This window comes from Arachis stenosperma, chromosome 3 (assembly GCF_014773155.1).
Source record: "Arachis stenosperma cultivar V10309 chromosome 3, arast.V10309.gnm1.PFL2, whole genome shotgun sequence".
Lineage (NCBI taxonomy): Eukaryota > Viridiplantae > Streptophyta > Magnoliopsida > Fabales > Fabaceae > Arachis > Arachis stenosperma.
The window spans coordinates 163,447,749-163,466,662 of record NC_080379.1 but is presented as its reverse complement, the minus strand read 5'-3'; the positions used below and the strand labels follow the sequence as shown (position 1 = coordinate 163,466,662).

Here is an 18,914-nt window from a genome sequence, read left to right as displayed (position 1 = left end):
ATTTGATCACTCGACCAATTCAAGTTTAAGATATTTAGGATTATTTATGAGGCAAGTTTTTCACTAATTTCAGAAAAAAAAAAGTATAAGCACATACTTCAATCTTAAAATATTGTATTTCAACGATTTACTTTTAAAATGATAAAATGTGTAGCGAAAAGACTCAACAAATTTTAACTTGTGATATTTTGGTCCTTCCAACTGAAAGGATTTTAGTTTATTATTTAACAAAAAGAATTTGAATTTTATAAATTTTGAATTTTTATTTTAAAAGATAAAGTATAATATTTTGTTATTAAATATTTTTTTTCTTTTATTTTTGTTCTACTTATGAAATAAATTTATATATGCTATTAATACACTAAAATTATCCACTTAAATAATTAACCACAAATATATTTATATAAATTTATATAAATATATATGTAGTATAATTTATTTTTAATGTGTATTTATATTTTAATATATATTATATATTAATAGCTGATTTTGATATATATATATATATAGGATGGTTGATTATTTAACTTGAATACACTCACAAGCACAGTGTAAAATAGTTTGATAATATGAAAAATAAAAATAATTCATTTTTAAACTCATCACTTAGAAAATCATTCGAACAATTAATCTTATTTTATCACACAAAGGAAGGCGGTAGAATTGGGTCAGCCCAATAGAAACAGAGCACTAGTGATGAGGGCTAAAAATTCAAAGAAATGTCTTGGATTTTTATTAACCAAGTTCTTTAACTATCCAGCGACAAGTGAAGAAAAAAACCCTATCGACCGACAAAAATTCAAACATTTTATAATTGTTAATATAGTTGTTCAATACAATTGTTAATAGAGGAGAGGAAAAAGTGAGAGAGAAGTAACAGAGCGCGTTATTAAAAAAAAAAGCAATTATTCATTCTTTTAATTTTTAAATAAAAAAGATACATTTTTTAAAATTCTCAAAAAAAAGATATATTTAATTTTTGACGCCGCCAATTAATTCATATTAACAATTGATAATAACAAACAATAATAAAACAGAATTCCCGAAGTGAATGTAAACTAGAAGATGGGGAACTCAACAATCTCTGGACGATTTACAAGAGCTATAAGTATCAAAAGCTTGATGGGAATAATGGAGCTGTTGTCATTTTCATCTCACTTAAGGCTTGACTATTTCTTCTTATTTGAGATGTTAGTTAGTATTAATGGTAGGGATTTTTATAGGCAAAGATGATGAAGTGTGTGTGGAAGGTGCAACACCTTAATTTCATTGTTTTCTATTTATGTGGAGCATGTGCAATATAAAATTGGTTTGGAATGAAGATCACAACATGTCTCTGACTCATGGTTTTGCATGAAATTTTTATATGTAAATCACGAGGTAATTAAGCAATTAACTAACTAAAGGTTATATTAAGGATAATCTAAAGAGGAGTGTTAGGGACAGCAATTTTTGTGATTTGTAGCTATTAAATAGCTATGAATGATATTTTTAATGGTGTGAGATTTTATTTAATAATGTAGGATTATTCACTTTTTTTTGCTTGTTACATACTAGCCAAAATTTAATAAAGTTCCTGTCTCCTAAACTTTTCCTAATTCCAAAACGATGAGTTAACAATGATTTGAAATTTTGAGTGTTATTGTATTAAATTGCAATATGTTTTGATTAGGTTGAAATTTTATTTCGAACTTTGTGCATTACTCCTCTGTCTCCTTACAAAATTAGTAATATTTAAAGAAAAAAATATAAAATAAATAATGAAAATACTAAATAATGTGAATAATAGATATATCAAATTAGTGGTTATTCATGTTGTTCAAGAACCTAGCATAATCCTATTTAGAGAGATTAGAAATTTGATCAATAAAGAACCTTTGAGATGCTGAAGATTATTGAGCTAGCTTTGGCAAAATATTCATTGGAATATAAGTACGTCACACACATTTCATCCATTCAAACACTATCTAATTTGATTTGATACTACGCACATAACCAATAGGTTTGCTTAATTAACTAGTATTTAGAAAACTTTGAACGCTCCATGTTCATAATTTGATATGACTTACTATCTGAGTTACAGAGATATAAGTGCCAAGTAGAGCAATAATTGACCCTGTAAACAAAATTCCTATAATGATAACCAATTCTATTCCAAACTTTTGAGCTGCTTTGTTCATCTTTAAGTAGCACAAGCATGGCAGAATCCATGAACACGTGACACTCAAAAATGCGCCGATAAATGCCATAACATAGCCGAAAAAGGGAACAAATAATGCCACAAGCAAAGTGCTTAGCACAATAGTGGTTCTGATGAGGATGGCAATAGGTCTACCCTTGTACAAAAATAATGTTTCTTCAACAGCATTGGCTATTGGGGTGATTATAACAGCATACTTAGTGAAAGGGTTGATTAATGTTGTGTAAATTGCTATCTTGGTGCTTATTTTCTTTGTTGGAAGATTTAAGGTCACCTGCGAATTCACATGTTCTCCAAACATCTTGTACCCTATGGTAGCCATGGACCCATAGGTTATAGTGCTTGTGATGAAGCATATTATCAAAACCTGCATTTAGCAAATAATGAGTAACATTTTTTTCTTTAAACTATAATTGTGTAAAGTATTTAGTACCTTGTAAAATTGAGTTCTATCTTTCATGGAATTACGCAATGTAGGAAAGACTGCATGTCCACAATAACAGAACGCAAAGAGACTCACAGAAGAAGGCAACCTTTTCCAATGAATCATGTCTCCTTTTTTATGAAATCCAACTCCATCAACTTCACCAACACACACAACACAAGCAATCAAAATAAGAGAAGCCACAACCCCACCAATAGAAATGTAGGCCAGAACTCCCAAACTTTTCAACCATGTTGTGGGTAGTATTGCCAGCGCAGTTAGCAACACAAAACCGGCTTTGCCTCCAATTCTAAGGCTACCAATCTTGAAATCCATGTTTGGAAACAACTTTTCAAGATTGTCACCTTCTAGTATGAGAAACTCTACCGCAACTAAATAGAGCTCTAAGTACATGAAGATGGCTACCATGGTTCTTCCTTTGTAACCGAAAGCAACCTCGCCTATGTCAGGGTAGGATTTGATTAATGGATGTGCGTCCATGCACCTTTGAAGAAGCAATCCTGTGTACCAACACACAGTAGCAACAATGAGGAGCAAAATTAAACTCATCCACCCTCCTTGAGCCACTGCATATGGCATTGAGAGTATCCCAACACCTAAAGAGAAGGAAAATGAATGATTAGAATAATTAATATCATTGGCATAAAGATGATTTGATACCATAGACTACCTGACAAGGCATTAAGTCCATTGAAACATGTTTTGAAGAAGGATGTTCCTCCTCTAAGGGATTCTCCTGAATTTTGGCTCTCCATGATAATAGTAATAGTCTTCTGATTGGAGTTGTTGTCAAAAATGAATCACCATGCACCTGAGGATAGTGAGAATGATGAGTAGATAAGCATCATGATCAATAATATTAAAGAGTGGTTACATAACTTACGTTCCTCTTTAGGAGGCCAGCAATGGCTCCACACTCAAGTCCACTCACATGTCATGATCCATCACTTTATAGTCAAATGAGCCTATTAGTGTGTGCTTGTCATATGAAAAAAAAATTACTTACCATATTTGGATATATCTTAAAAAAAATACTTATAATTATTTGGAAATGCTTGGGATCTATATTTTTAATGGAAAAAAAAAAGAGAAGTTGGTTAATATTGGTTTAAAATATAAGATAAAAATATTGGTCACCTAATTTTATTTTGTTATTTGTTTTTTTTATATTATAACAAAATTAAATAAATAAATTATTAAGGATAATAATTGATACTTATGAAGGTGGTGACATGTTCTCCCATTGCTAAAAATATAGAGTTGTTATATAAATTAAATATTTTTATGTATCTAATGAAATTTAAACATATTTAGCATAAATTGATCATGCATTAATCTTCAATTAATCAATAAATAACATCCCAAATAGCACACCCCTGATTATTGGTATTTTGAAAATTATTCTATTCAAATAATTCGTACAATGATATTTAAAATAACTGTTTTACTAGAATACCAACTCAACCAATAAAATAACAAATAAGTAAAGATTATTACAAGAAGAAAAAATTAAAGAAAATATTAACTAATTATTGACTAAAAAATTAATTCGCAATCTTTATTCCAATTAAAATTAAATAAACTCACTACTTTTTTTGCTAGAGTTCTTCTTTAAGGCTTAAGATTATGCAAGATCCTTAAAACATTCTACACTTACTAATTTAGCTTCTAATAATATGTATGTTAACTTCACTTACACGTGAGTCATGACATACATAACATTGTTCAAGTGTTGATGGGTGGTGATCAGGATCATGATGAAAATTGTATTAACATCCAAGAAAGAAAGCTTGATGTTCAAGCAAGAATGTTAAGAACAAATTAAAGAGAACGGAGAAAGAGAGAAAGAGAGAGACAAAGGCTTTGAGAAACCGAATTGTATTGATAAGAGATGAATGAATGGAATGTTAATACAATGGAATTGAAGTACTGTATTTATAGCCAGAGTTAGTTACTGATATTTAACTCTTGTAACTAACTTCCTATGAAGTCTCACAAATTGTATGTCACTATTAAGTATTAGCAGAAATGATGAAATAAGAATTAGAATATATAAAAAATTTCTTTCAAAATGATGAATGAAATAAAAATAAAAGAAAAAGATACAGTTTGATGCCTTGAAAGTTTGAAAGAACTTGTTACGGCCTGGCCCAAGATCCGCGCGGGTCAACCCGACCCAAACAATATCCGACCCGGACACGCGCTCCCTAACCGACCCGGACACGCGTCCTGTACGGTTGGCACGCGGCTGCAGGGCAACGTCCTTGGGGAAATGGGCCTGTCCTCTCAAGGGGGCCCACGACTGACATGTATATAAGGGGAAGATTGGCTCTTCCCCCGAGGTACGTCATATCTTTTCACCTCGTTATTCTGCCCGCCTGCACATTACTGACTTGAGCGTCGGAGTGTCCTTGCAGGTGGCACCCCCCTCATCTTCTCTTCAGACCAAGTGCTCGTCTGCTCGACTAGTTCGCCACCGGTGCGACCCAAGCTAAAGCGTCCTCACCCCTTCACTCGCACACCCGACCTGTCCGGAAACCGACCACCGAACATTGGCGCCGTCTGTGGGGACTCCCGCCTAAATGGAAGTCGCGCTAGGTCCCGGCGACCGAGCTCGAGCAGCCGGAGCGGAAGGGGCAGCCTCCGTCGCCTCGCAAAGAGGAGGGCGGAGATCCCCCCAACAACACACGAGAACGCGACCTTTCGGGGGAACGGGCGGCGATAGCGCCATAATAATGCAGGAGCTACGCCACAGAGTCCAGAACCTAGAACGACAACTGGCCGACCAGGAGCGGGACGGACGGTCCACCGATCCCAGCTATACCCCATCTCCTGAGGAGGAAGACTCTCGCCGAAGCCACCCGCGACGTGCATCCGCCTCCCGGACGGAAGCGGAGAGCACGCGGGAGGAGTCACCCATAATGAGAAGACGAAATGATACAATCATCTACTCCCGCGGTAGACCAACCCGCCGACCGACAAGAGGTCATGAAGACGGGGAAGGAAGAAGATCCGAGAGAACACGACAACACGTGATAATGGGCCCCACCCCGTTCCACCGATCTATCCTCGAGGTCCGGTTGCCGAAACACTTCGACAAACCAACGGACATGAGGTACGACGGAACTCAAGACCCTCTAGAACACCTCACGGCCTTTGAGGCCAGGATGAATCTGGAGGGTGTGGGGGACGAAGTAAGATGCCGCGCCTTCCCGGTAACCCTAGCAGGGCCCGCGATCAGATGGTTCAACGGCCTCCCACAAGGTTCCATATACAGTTTCTCAGACATCAGTCGTGCATTCCTGGCCCAATTTACAACGCGGATCGCGAAGGCCAAGCACCCTATCAACCTTCTAGGAGTAACCCAGAGACAAGGAGAACCGACGAGGAAGTACTTAGATCGGTTCAACGACGAATGCTTGGAAATTGACGGCTTAACCGACTCGGTGGCCAGTCTTTGCCTAACAAACGGCCTCCTCAACGAGAACTTCCGAAAACACCTTACCACGAAACCGGTTTGGACGATGCATGAAATCCAAACAGTGGCCAAGGAGTATATAAACGACGAGGAAGTCAGCCGAGTCGTGGCTGCCAATAAACGGCAGTCCGGCTACAGCCAGGCTCGGCAGCCCGGCGACGGAGAGAGAGCAAAAGAAAAATCCAGGGAGGAGGCATCAAATAAAGCACCTAGATCGTTCCCTCGGGTCGGGAAGTTTACTAACTACACTCCGCTCACTCTCCCCATTGTGGAGGTCTACCAGCAGATAGCGGAGAAGGGAATTCTTCCGAAGCCCCGACCACTTAAGGACCGAACGGGAGGAAATAAGAACCTTTATTGTGATTACCACAAGGGTTATGGCCATCAAACGCAGGACTGTTTTGACCTGAAGGACGCGCTGGAACAAGCGATAAGGGAAGGAAAGCTAGCAGCGTTCTCCCATCTCATCAGGGAGCCGAGGAGACGTTATCGCGATCAAGACGAGGAAGGCAAAGCCCGTTCGGCCAAACGGCGACAAGAGCCCGAGGACAGAGACCACGGCCTCACTGTGATAAACGTGGTAACGGCAAAAAACGCTGCACCAAAATCACGGTCGGCACACAAGAAAGACGCCAAGGTTCTGGCGATCTCATCCCCGCCGGTGCAGAACTCCAAAAAACCTCCATCCATTTCCTTCGGCCCGGAAGACCAATGGTTCAGCGACGCCCCGGAAAACCCTCCCATGGTCATAACGGCCAGAGTGGGAACCGGCCTCGTCAAACGGATCCTTGTCGACACAGGAGCTGATTCAAACATCATGTTCCGCAACGTGTTCGACGCGCTAGGGCTAAAGGACGCCGACCTGATGTCTCACCAGCACGGGGTTATCGGGTTAGGCGACCACTTCATCAAACCAGACGGAGTCATTTCCCTACCAATCTCGGTGGGGCAGATACAAGGCCGAAGATCGGCGATGGCCGAGTTCGTAATTCTCCGAGATTCCACAGCCTACAACATCATCTTGGGAAGAAAAACAATCAATGATTTTGAAGCCATAATCAACACCAAGCTGCTATTATGAAGTTCGTTACCGATGATGGATCCATAGGGACCATAAGAGGAGACCTCGAGACGGCGGTCGCTTGTGACAACGCCAGCCTTTCCCTGAGAAAGAAGTCCAAGGAAGCATCCGGCGTGTTCCTAGCCGACCTTGATGCCAGAATAGAGGACAAGCCGAGGCCAGAGCCAGAAGGGGACCTGGAGAAGTTCAGAATCGGTGACGAAGAGGAAAAGTTCACATTCGTTAACAAGAACCTCCCACATGAGCTGAAGGAGCCTTTGATTGAAATGATAAGAGCCAACAGGGACTTGTTCGCCTGGACACCAGCCGACATGCCGGGCATAGATCCAAAAATCATCTCGCATCATCTAGCCGTCAAGGCGGAAGCACGACCAGTGGCTCAACGGAGGAGAAAGATGTCGGCGGAAAGAGCAGAGGAGGTAGCCAAGCAAACGGCCAGCCTCCTAGAAGCAGGCTTCATACGTGAAGTGGACTACTCGACATGGCTCTCGAATGTGGTATTGGTGAGAAAACACAACGGCAAGTGGAGAATGTGCGTGGACTATTCCGACCTTAACAAAGCATGCCCCAAAGATTGCTTCCCCCTCCCCAACATAGATGCACTCGTCGACGCCGCGGCGGGATACCGATATCTAAGTTTCATGGACGCCTACTCCGGTTACAATCAGATACCGATGCACCGTCCCGACGAAGACAAGACGGCGTTCATAACGCCAGGAGGAACTTTCTGCTACAAGGTAATGCCATTCGGCTTGAAAAATGCGGGGGCGACATATCAAAGGCTGATGAACAGGATATTCCACGACCTCATAGGGAAAACAGTTGAAGTTTACGTGGACGACATCCTGGCAAAAACAACACGACCTGACGACCTCTTGAACGACCTGGCAAGCGTATTTGCGTCCCTCCGTCAACACGGTATGAGGCTGAACCCCCTCAAGTGCGCCTTTGCCATGGAAGCCGGCAGGTTCCTGGGATTTATGATAACTCAGAGAGGGGTAGAAGCTAACCCGGAGAAATGCCAGGCAATACTCCAGATGAAGAGCCCGGGTTGCATCAAGGACGTCCAGAGGCTGGCAGGAAGGCTGACCTCACTGTCCCGATTTCTCGGAGCTTCGGCAACAAAGGCCCTGCCATTCTTTAACCTCATGAAGAAAGGGATGGCGTTTGAGTGGACACCCGCGTGTGAAGAAGCTTTTCAACATTTCAAGGAAATCCTGGCGGCACCCCCCGTTCTCGGGAAGCCAAAGGACGGGGAACCACTATACCTATACCTCGCTATAACAAGCGAAGCCCTGGCCGCAGTTCTGGTACGGGAGGACGGGAAAGCTCAACAGCCAGTCTATTTCGTAAGCAGAGCCTTGCAAGGGGCGGAATTAAGATATAGCAAGTTGGAAAAGCTAGCCTTGGCACTCCTAACTTCCTCGAGGAGGCTTAAACAGTATTTCCAAAGTCACCAAGTTGTCGTCAGAACGGACCAGGGGATCCGGCAAGTCCTCCAAAAACCCGATCTGGCGGGAAGAATGATGACTTGGTCCATCGAGCTCTCCCAATACGACATACGATACGAACTCCGGCAGGCCATTAAGGCGCAGGCCATGGCGGATTTCTTAGTTGAAGTAACAGGAGACCCAAACGAAGACGTGGGTACACGGTGGAAGCTCCATGTGGACGGAGCCTCCAACCAGACCTTTGGAGGTGCCGGGATCATCCTGGAAAGCCCGGTCGGGGTTGTATACGAACAGTCGGTCAGGTTCGAGTTTCCCATCTCGAACAACCAGGCAGAATATGAAGCCCTTATAGGAGGCTTGACCCTAGCGGCAGAAGTCGGCGCGAGGAGACTGGAAATATGCAGTGACTCCCAAGTCGTCACTTCCCAAGTAAACGGTAGCTACCAAGCCAAAGACCCCTTGCTTCAGAAGTACCTGGAAAAGGTTAAAAGCTTGAGCCAAAAGTTTGAAGAGGTCACGGTCCACCACGTACCTAGAGAAAGGAACACACGGGCAGACCTCCTGTCGAAGTTAGCTAGCACAAAGCCGGGAGAAGGGAACCGGTCTCTCATTCAAGGCATGACGAGAGAACCCGCAATCACACTGCACGTGACAAGCCTAGGTTCTTCATGGCTAGACCCCATCATCGACTTCCTAGAACACGGCAAACTCCCTATTGGCCAAAAGGATGCGGCGAAATTGAGAAGAGAAGCGGCCAAATACGCCGTCATCCAAGGACAGCTGTTCAGGAAAGGGCTCAACCAACCCCTACTTAAGTGCCTACATCCCGACCAAACGGACTACGTCCTCAGGGAAGTCCATGAGGGCTGCTGTGGGCACCACATCGGAGGCAAGGCCCTAGCGAGGAAACTAATCCGAGCCGGATACTATTGGCCGTCGATGATGGCGGACTCCAAAGAGTTTGTGAAAAAATGCGTAAAGTGCCAGCAGAACGCCAACTTTGCCAGGGCGCCGGCCTCCGAGCTAAGCCTGCTAACGACCTCCCGGCCATTCTCTCAATGGGGAGTCGACCTCTTAGGACCCTTCCCAGTCGGCCCGGGGCAAGTCAAGTACCTCATAGTCGCAATTGACTACTACACCAAATGGATAGAAGCCGAACCGCTAGCTAGCATATCCTCGTCCAATTGCAGGAAATTCATGTGGAGGCAAGTGATAACGCGATTCGGGATACCGGAGGTCGTCATCTCGGACAACGGCACGCAGTTTACTGACAAAAAGTTCACGGAATTTCTCAACGGCCTGGGTATAAAGCAAAGGTTCTCCTCGGTAGAACACCCTCAGACGAACGGACAGGTGGAGTCCGCCAACAAGGTTATCCTTTCAGGACTAAAAAAGAGGTTGGACAATAAAAAGGGTGCTTGGGCCGACGAACTAGCATCGTTCCTCTGGTCTTACCGAACAACCGAGCAATCCTCCACCAAGGAAACTCCCTTCCGGCTAACGTACGGGGTAGATGCTGTAATACCCATAGAGATCGGTGAACCGAGTCCGCGGTTGCTTTTGAAAGGAGTAGAGGAAACCGTAGAAAAGGACCTTATAGATGAAGCCCGAGAAATGGCCCATTTGACAGAAACGGCGCTAAAACAAAGAATGGCTTTGCGCTACAACACCAAAGTGCTCAAGAGGGAATTCGAGCCAAACGACCTCGTCCTAAGACGGAATGATATCGGCCCGCCGACCCCCGGAGAAGGCAAGCTAGCGGATAACTGGGAAGGCCCCTATAGAATCAGGAAAGTGATGGGAAAAGGAGCATTCAAACTAGAAAGACTTGACGGCAAAGGCGTTCCGAGAACATGGAATGCGGACAACCTGAAAAGATTCTACTCCTAGAAGAAGGCCCAACAAACCGATCAGGCTAGCTATGTAGTTAACTTGCAAATTTCACTTTTGAACTTCTCATAGCAACTTACGAGTCCTTCATACAGCTAACGAATAAGTTATACTTGTGCAAATTTTCTCTCCTATTTTGTCACTTAATTTTCCAGATAAACCACCACGTCCAACGACGACGCGCGTTCCCGGGACTGATCACCCCGGGAACCCGTCAACCACAATCGTAACGACTACACAAAAGGCCGTCGGCCATTGATATAAGTGACAACAATAAACCAAAAACGGTTAAAAGAAGCGGAAATTCATCACGACAACATGAGCAAACGATTAAAACGGTCACTGATCACAAGCCAAGATAAAACGGCTAAACATCAAATCGTTCACAAGCCAAAAACGGCTAAAACTAAAATAGTTTACAAGTCAAAACAAAGCGGCTAGGCAAAAACCATAAAAAGAGAATTCATTTCTTCGGGACATCGACAACCTTGCCATCCTGAATAACCTTGCGGACACCAATCGCCGACGTGTCGAATTCGGGGGCAACAACTTTAATTTGAGCTTTCAGGGCTTCCTCGGTAGCCAGGATCGCACCCTTGCCCTGTTTGACGACGTCCTTATACTTCGCCTTCCATGTCGAAAGTTCGGCCTCCACGGCCTGCTTCTCCTTCTCAACTTCGGCCACACGCTTTTGCGCCGCGCCGACCTGACCCTCCAAAGCCATTTCACGCTCGACCAAACGTTCAACCGTCGCATCCGACTCTTTCTGTTTCTTCTCGGCAGCTGTTGCCTTCTGTTCGGCGGCGGTAGCTTTCTGCTCGGCAGTGGCGGCTTTCTTCTCGGCAGCGTCCAGCTTTTCCGAAGATTGAGTCAATTGCTCCCGAAGGGTCTCAACTTCACTCTTTAGCTTGTTATTAGCCTTCCCGGCCGAATCCAACCTCCTGCGAAGGGACTCCATCCCGGACAGTTCGAACTCGACCTTCCGAGCTATGACTGCGCCGCGAAGGAGAGTGCGATACATCCACCTCGCCTGCCCGGCAAGGGACGATTCATGGAAATACTCCTCAGTACCGGGGATCAACTGCGAATCTATGAAAGTTCCGGCGTCAAAGTTTCTTTCCATGACAGTAAGAACGCCCTCGGGGCTAGACGATGCCGTGGAGGCTTTCCTTTTTCTCTTCAGCTTGGGAACCTCTTCGACCTCTTCATCATCGTCCGGATTAGGCACGGAACCCCCTGTTCCAATCACCTCGTGGGAAGGGGAGGCATGGACTGCTTTGCCGCCTTCGACCGCGACACCCTGAGCCGAGGTGCCAATGTCGTCAGTAGCGGCCACCTGCTCGGGAGCACCCTTGTCCTCCGGAGGAGCAGCAGGCCCCTCAGGGGTTGGTTGCTCGTCACCCTCCTCGTCTTCACCACCTAGAAAGGTCTGAAACCAGTCGGGAAAACCCGTCACCGACGCAGACATATCCACTGCAAGAAAACAAAGAAAGTCGATTAATCGCCACGTAATATCAACAGAAGAAAAAAGACAAAGGGTAAAGTAAAAAGCTTCTCACAAATATAATTACGACCGGACTCCCGGTCACCCATGAGGAGGTGGGGATTTACTTGGTTCTTCCCAAAAACCGCCATCAATACCTCGGCAATTTGCTTATCCACCTTCGACATACTCCTATAAGTTACTTTAATAAAAGTATTGGACCCTGCCCCGAAACTCCAATAGGTCGGGATGAGCCGTACCCCCTCCAAAGACAACCAAAAGGGATGACGACCTTTGACAGGGCGGACCTTAAAATATTTGTCCTTAAACCCATGATATGAATCTTCAAACAAACCGAAGATCTTCCGACCCTGGGCAGACCGGAAGGACATGAACCCTTTTTTGTGTTTCCCCTCCTTGGAAGGGTTTGTGAGGGTGAAGAAGAAGAGGTATACATCCACGGACACCGGCAGGTCGAGATATTCACAGACCATCTCGAAGCAGCGGATCGAGGCCCAACTGTTCGGATGCAACTGCGACGGTGACACGGAAATTCGATTTAAAAGCGCCATTTGAAAGGCTGAGAACGGAATGCGAACTCCGACTTGAGTGAACATGGCTTTGTAGAACCAAATCCAGTCGGCGACCTGGCGGGGTTGGAAGTTGATTTCGTACAAACGCTCATGAGGAGCCGGGACGAAAACGTCGTAATTGGCCTCCTCGTCAGTCCCACCACACAGGTATCCGGCTTGTCGGAACTCGGTGAGCTCTTCCTCGCCCATTTGGTTGGGTGAATCCCTCACGTCGGAAACAACCCAGGCATAAGGATCATACGCCGCGGGGTTAACGGAAGCCCGGGAGACCGTGCGAGCCATACCTACACGGGGGGATCATCCAGTTAGTCTAAGAGATCGGTAGATCGGTTGCTCGATTCAAGCACACCACTACTCCCCAACTAAGGACAAACACTAGAGGTGGACAGGGAAAAGCCTACCCTGGAATGGCTCCCCCCTAACACGTATAACCGCCATTGGAAGGCCACACAACAGTAACAGAACCAAGCAACAAGCAAACAAAAATAATGCATAGAAGGGGGAATGATTCGAAAGTTACCTTAGTTGGTGAGGAGAAGATGAAGTTGCGAATCTGGAGAAATGCAAGGCACCACAGCGGTATACACAAATCTCGTAACGGAGGTGAAGAAGGAGAGGAATGGGAAGTGTGAGAAAGCACAGGAAAAAGGCGCAGAAGCACGAAACCAATCATTTAAAAACCACCCCAGGAAGCGCGAAACGACTGGGGGCAAGATGGTCTTTTCAAACGGGATTTTTCCACCCCATTATGAGCATTCAATGCTCGGCGCAAGAAACGAAGCGATAAAACGGTTGCTTGAGCAACCAAGGGACACGCGCGTTGAGGGCATATCCTTCCCACGAGCGACCGACCAAGCGAGATGCGAGACGACACGCCATTGGTAGCTCCCACGACTACCATTGGCGCGTGGGGGCACTGTTACGGCCTGGCCCAAGATCCACGCGGGTCAACCCGACCCAAACAATATCCGACCCGGACACGCGCCCCCTAACCGACCCGGACACGCGTCCTGTACGGTTGGCACGCGGCTGCAGGGCAACGTCCTTGGGGAAATGGGCCTGTCCTCTCAAGGGGGCCCACGACTGACATGTATATAAGGGGAAGATTGGCTCTTACCCCGAGGTACGTCATATCTTTTCACCTCGTTATTCTGCCCGCCTGCACATTACTGACTTGAGCGTCGGAGTGTCCTTGCAGGTGGCACCCCCCTCATCTTCTCTTCAGACCAAGTGCTCGTCTGCTCGACTAGTTCGCCACCGGTGCGACCCAAGCTAAAGCGTCCTCACCCCTTCACTCGCACACCCGACCTGTCCGGAAACCGACCACCGAACAGAACTTAACTCTTCTTGAGGAATTATGTTTTAGAAAAAAAAATTGTTAGGAGAATAACTGATTTCTCATCAATTAATAATTATTATGATTTGAATTTCATTATTTAATTATCTCAGTTGACTATTTTCACATGTAGTTTTCGGTTCTTAATTTGTCTATAAATAGAACACCTCTAGCTGTATTTGGTTAACAAGCAAGATTAAGAGAAATAATTCACACACTCTAGTTCCCTTTGATAAAACTTAAAAGGAGGAGATTAAAGGAAATGAAAATATATATTAAAGTTGTATTTTACATGATACAAGAGTTAAGCTATATATAGAGATTAGATGTTACAAACTAACCTCATAAATACTAACCACTACTAACCACTCTAATAATACTCTACTACCCTTCTTTCCTTGTTGCACAAACTTTAGTTCTCTGCTTTGCTGCTCTGCATATTCTTTATAAAATAACAATGAATAGAATTTTAATTCATTCTTCTCTTTCTTTTTACCTAAAATAAATAGTAATAGTAATAGTAATATAATTTTTATATTCTTTTTCAATTGAGGATGATGAGACAGCGAATTCTATTTATGCATGCAACCTGTCCTCAATCACTTGGTGGTGTCATAACGCAAACACTAAGATTTGCAATTTCAGGTTGATGAGAAGATTCTGGCGCCCCATTTTAACATATAGTTTTAGTGGTGTAATGTAGTACTTAGCTATATAGTATTTAATAGTAATATTTATTAATCTAGGAGGGGTGATTGCTCCCCTTCAACTACACTAAGCTCTGCTCTTGCTTTAAAGGAATAATTAATTAATGAAATATATATGATATATGATTTACATTTAAAACTAGCAACCAAATCTATTCATCTCTATGTATCTTATTTTAATGATATTTTATGCTACGTGCTCTAACTATCTCAACTTATTTAATTAAATTGTCTTTTTCCCCGCAAAGCACGACCTAACTCTAAGCTATACCAAACTTCTAATGATAATAATCAATCAATATCAAAATATAAGTAGTAGTGTTGAAATTCCCCACCTCTACATATCTCCAAATATATGCATAATTACTGTCTTTTTATTCCTTTTTAATTTCACATATACTTTTGCTGCATGATGTTCTGTAAAGCAACAATAATGCATTAATAATCTTTATGAAGATAAGATAATACATAGACAGGCTTTAAAAAAAAAAGAATGAACTTATGAAAAAGACAGGTCTTCTTTGATTAAATATATGTATTTTCCCTAAGTTGAACGAGCTAAGACACGCGTTGTTTGTTTTAGAGAAAGTAATAGTATATTTTATTTTATTTAGTACTAAAAGTGGCACTTAAGGTTAATTCTTTATGGTAAGAGAAAAGCTATAATAATATTGTGATAAACTCAAATTAGATTAATTGAATTCAAAGAATTAAGTACCGCAATGTTTAGCCGTTTAGGGCCTAAAAAAGAGAAAATGATGATGGAATAATTAAATGATAATTAAAATTACAGTGAACGAGATTTATTTTTAATATGATCCATGTATGTGTGTATTATCACAGCATGACAAGTTCGTAGGTGCCAGAAATTGTCACATTAATACAATAAAATATTAGAATTGAAGATTTATAATTTAGTATTTTTGTAGATAAAAATAATAGTGTACTCTATTTATAACGACATATTATTTCTATATCCCTAAAATTTTTTATTATATATTATGCAATAAAAATTATTTTGAGATAAATATACAGTACCTGAGATGGTTTGAAATAACCATCTCAACATTTTGATGTTTGCAAGAAAAACTCATCACCTTCCCGAAAATACAAGCTACTTATTATTATGATGTCATAATACAGATAATAGAATAAGTGAAAAGTCATAAAGGAAAAGGCTTGCTACTTATGACGTCATAATACCTATACAATCCAAACTCAATCAATCATTCATGCATGGGGAATAATAATATATCTCCTTAAGATACACAAAAGGAAAAGGTCTATTTGGATTATTTCTAATTGCGGATCTTTTTATTTCTTGCATGGGGATTCATCAAACCCCATGAATGATAGACATACTTTGAAGTATGTATATATTGGGTCCTATGTATGTAACGTCCATATATAGAGTAAGGATCCACTACGGAGACCGGATAATAAACATCTCTCCAAAAGTTTAAAGTTTAAACGGATTTTAGGGTTTATTAAGAATTAAATTCTTAATTTTTTGGATTTAGTGTTTTAATATTATGTTATGATATCACTCATTCTAAAAATTTCAGCTAATAAAAAAAGATAATACTAATAGTTATATTTTTAATACTCTATAAATTTCTATTATACACATTATACAAATATTTCATTGCCTTCTCATACTTTCTCATAAAATAAAGGCCAAGCACCTATAGAAGCATGCAAAACAATACAATAAGCATGAATGAAGTCAATCTTGTTAAATACGCGGTATATAGTTTTAAAATATATTTAGGATATTAGTATAATATCGAAATATATTTTATATTAACTTTATATTTATTTAATTTGATATTACATTACTTTTTTATTATGATTAGATTGTATTTTTTGTTTATAAATAAGTTCTTTTTATTATACATTTACATACAATTGTAATTAAATAAGCGTTGATTAAATCTTAAATCATAATTTTTAAATTCTATATTTTAATTAAATGTTAAATTCTAAATTATAATAATATAAAAATATAGTATTAATTTAAAATATTGACTAATATTAATAAAAAAATTATAACTCCTAACATTTCTCTAATATTAATATCATATTATATCTAATTCTTTTGAAACTAATAGTGTTGAATTTTTTCTCTCTTTAAGGTCTAAATCCAATTTTTTGGATATCTTCTTGCACTCTTGTGTCACTATTCTAATCAAATTTTTTTTAGATCACTGAAAGTGAAAGAGAACGGTCACAAAGTGAAAGAGAAGAAGAAAAAACATAATTTTCATTTTTGTATAGATCAATAGATTTCAAATAACAGCAATTTCTTATTCGTTCATCGTTCGATCAGCTTGAAATTTGAACTTCAACTTTACCTTATATTGTTTTTCATTCTGAACTATGGAGATTTTGATTGCAGGTCTGAAGAGGGAGAAATCTATTTCAAATTGCAGTTCTATTATTGGATATTTTTTCATCTTCTTATTATTCATTTATAAGTTTTGGTGCTTTAATGTGTTAGCTGGTTATATGCATCATTTGTGTTTTATCTTAGACTCTCTTGTACTTCACAATTAATTATAGTGGAGTCATTTTTTTTTATCTTGGTGACTATTTGTGTTGTTTTTACTCGTGGGCTCTTTTGAAAACATCACACGCACCTTTTGAAAATTGCCCTACATTCTCATTAGATTTCAGTGATCGGCTCTATATTATTTGAATATCCTTTTTAACATTGATGTTTGACAGGCATATATTTCCACTTGTGAGGTATAACAATGCATGCAAATTTATGATCTATCAAAAGGAATGAACCTGATAAATGTTTTCTTTAAAAAAAGAACCCTATCTATTATTTTCTTTAACCCAGATCATAGAAACTGTCATTATTATTAATGAAGGCAAAGAATAAGCCACTATTGATGGTGGGATTCGTTAGTTCATTGGCATTATATAGGAGTAACTTATTAGAAATGCTTCTGGTTCACGGCAATTTGAGTGCTTCATTTTACTAGAAAGGAAACACAAAACAGAACAAAATTACACTAAAAACAAACAATAATGAATACTTCACGGAAAAAATATCAATCAAACCCCTTGAATTTTGAAATTTATCAGCAAATGTTACAAGCAAGGTTCTTAGTAAATCATCAACGCTTCACTAATTATGTATCTTTTTTTCCCCTCTCAAAATCGAGAACTGTCTCTAGCTACTTTTAATTTGTATTTGCATATCCACATATTGTGCTAATCAATCTAAGGAAAGTGGGTCTCTTTTTTCTTTCCCTTTAGAAGTCGAAATCTTGGACTATTTCTGTTTATTAAATTATATGGATGCACACTCAGATGTCATCAAGGACATATTTGGTAATAACTCACAAGGGAGGAATGTACTATATCTCCACCCGATATTAATAATTTGCTTATACATGGATACTGGATACACTTTAATTTGTTAAAGTTTGATTAGTATGTATACCCTATATTCTATAACAACCATTCTAAATTATTAAGTATACACTAAAATTAACTATTAAAATTAGTTATTATGATAAAATATATACTAAAATATATATTAAAAATAAGTCAAACTACATATATTTATATATAAATATACAGTAATTAATTTTAGTAGATAATTTAATGTGCAAATAATATTTTTAATTCTATAATTATTAATAAATGGAAAACTTTGTTTTTGATTTCCTTCTTCAACATGCTCCAAACAAGTAATCATTCTTATGAGTTGGATGTTGTTGAGATTAATTATATTACAGCTTATTGTTGGTGTGTAGAGATATTATTCCTTTTTTTTTTGGGTGTCTTGGTGCAGATATATATAAAGACAAGTAATGTTTTCCTGGCGGTAAAACATTCAAGCTAATAATAACTAGCACTAATGAATAATATTATTAGAGAAAAATAACTAGTCACCAATAAATATGAAAGAGATTTGCTAGCACTTGTTATGATGCTTAATGTAAAAATAAATTATTGAAAAGCCAAAATATTAAAATTTTCATTAGTGTTTTTTTTTTTTTTTTTGTCATGTTCCTTTCTTTCGAAGTTTCAAGCAACATTTTTTTTGGACGATAGCAATAATTTCCTTTATGGCATCATCAACTATGATCTATTTAGCTTCAGATCCATCAGCCCATTTTTGGCAAAAGAGGTAATAAGGCCTAAATAATATATATGGGTCAGTGTAATAGGACGAATTTTTTTATGTCAAAAATAAAAAATAAAAGAGTTTAGCCAAGTCCAATATAAAA

The 18,914-nt window shown here is 40.3% G+C and overlaps 2 protein-coding genes across 5 annotated transcripts; one reads left to right on the top strand and one right to left on the bottom strand.

Annotated features, from left to right (window-relative positions):
• Nucleotides 1-1,881: 1,881 nt before the first annotated feature.
• On the bottom strand, nt 1,882-4,507 carry LOC130970057 (amino acid transporter AVT1I-like). Of its 4 annotated transcripts, none has more exons than XM_057896015.1 (5): nt 4,343-4,507; nt 3,529-3,610; nt 3,316-3,456; nt 2,634-3,241; nt 1,882-2,567 (listed from the first exon to the last, which is right to left on the bottom strand). In XM_057896015.1, the coding sequence occupies exons 3-5, from the start codon at nt 3,398-3,400 to the stop codon at nt 2,049-2,051; spliced, it is 1,212 nt and encodes a 403-aa protein (XP_057751998.1). In that variant the 5' UTR covers nt 3,401-3,456; nt 3,529-3,610; nt 4,343-4,507; the 3' UTR covers nt 1,882-2,048. The 4 variants fall into 4 exon arrangements, with proteins under 4 accessions (XP_057751998.1, XP_057751997.1, XP_057751999.1 ...); XM_057896014.1 differs by having other exon boundaries at nt 3,529-3,592; XM_057896016.1 differs by having other exon boundaries at nt 4,361-4,507.
• A 3,437-nt stretch (nt 4,508-7,944) lies between these two features.
• LOC130967159 (uncharacterized) lies at nt 7,945-10,545 on the top strand. Its single transcript, XM_057891979.1, has 2 exons — nt 7,945-9,764; nt 9,846-10,545. Exons 1-2 carry the CDS (start codon nt 7,945-7,947, stop codon nt 10,543-10,545), a joined length of 2,520 nt encoding a protein of 839 aa, XP_057747962.1.
• The last annotated feature ends 8,369 nt before the right edge of the window (nt 10,546-18,914 follow it).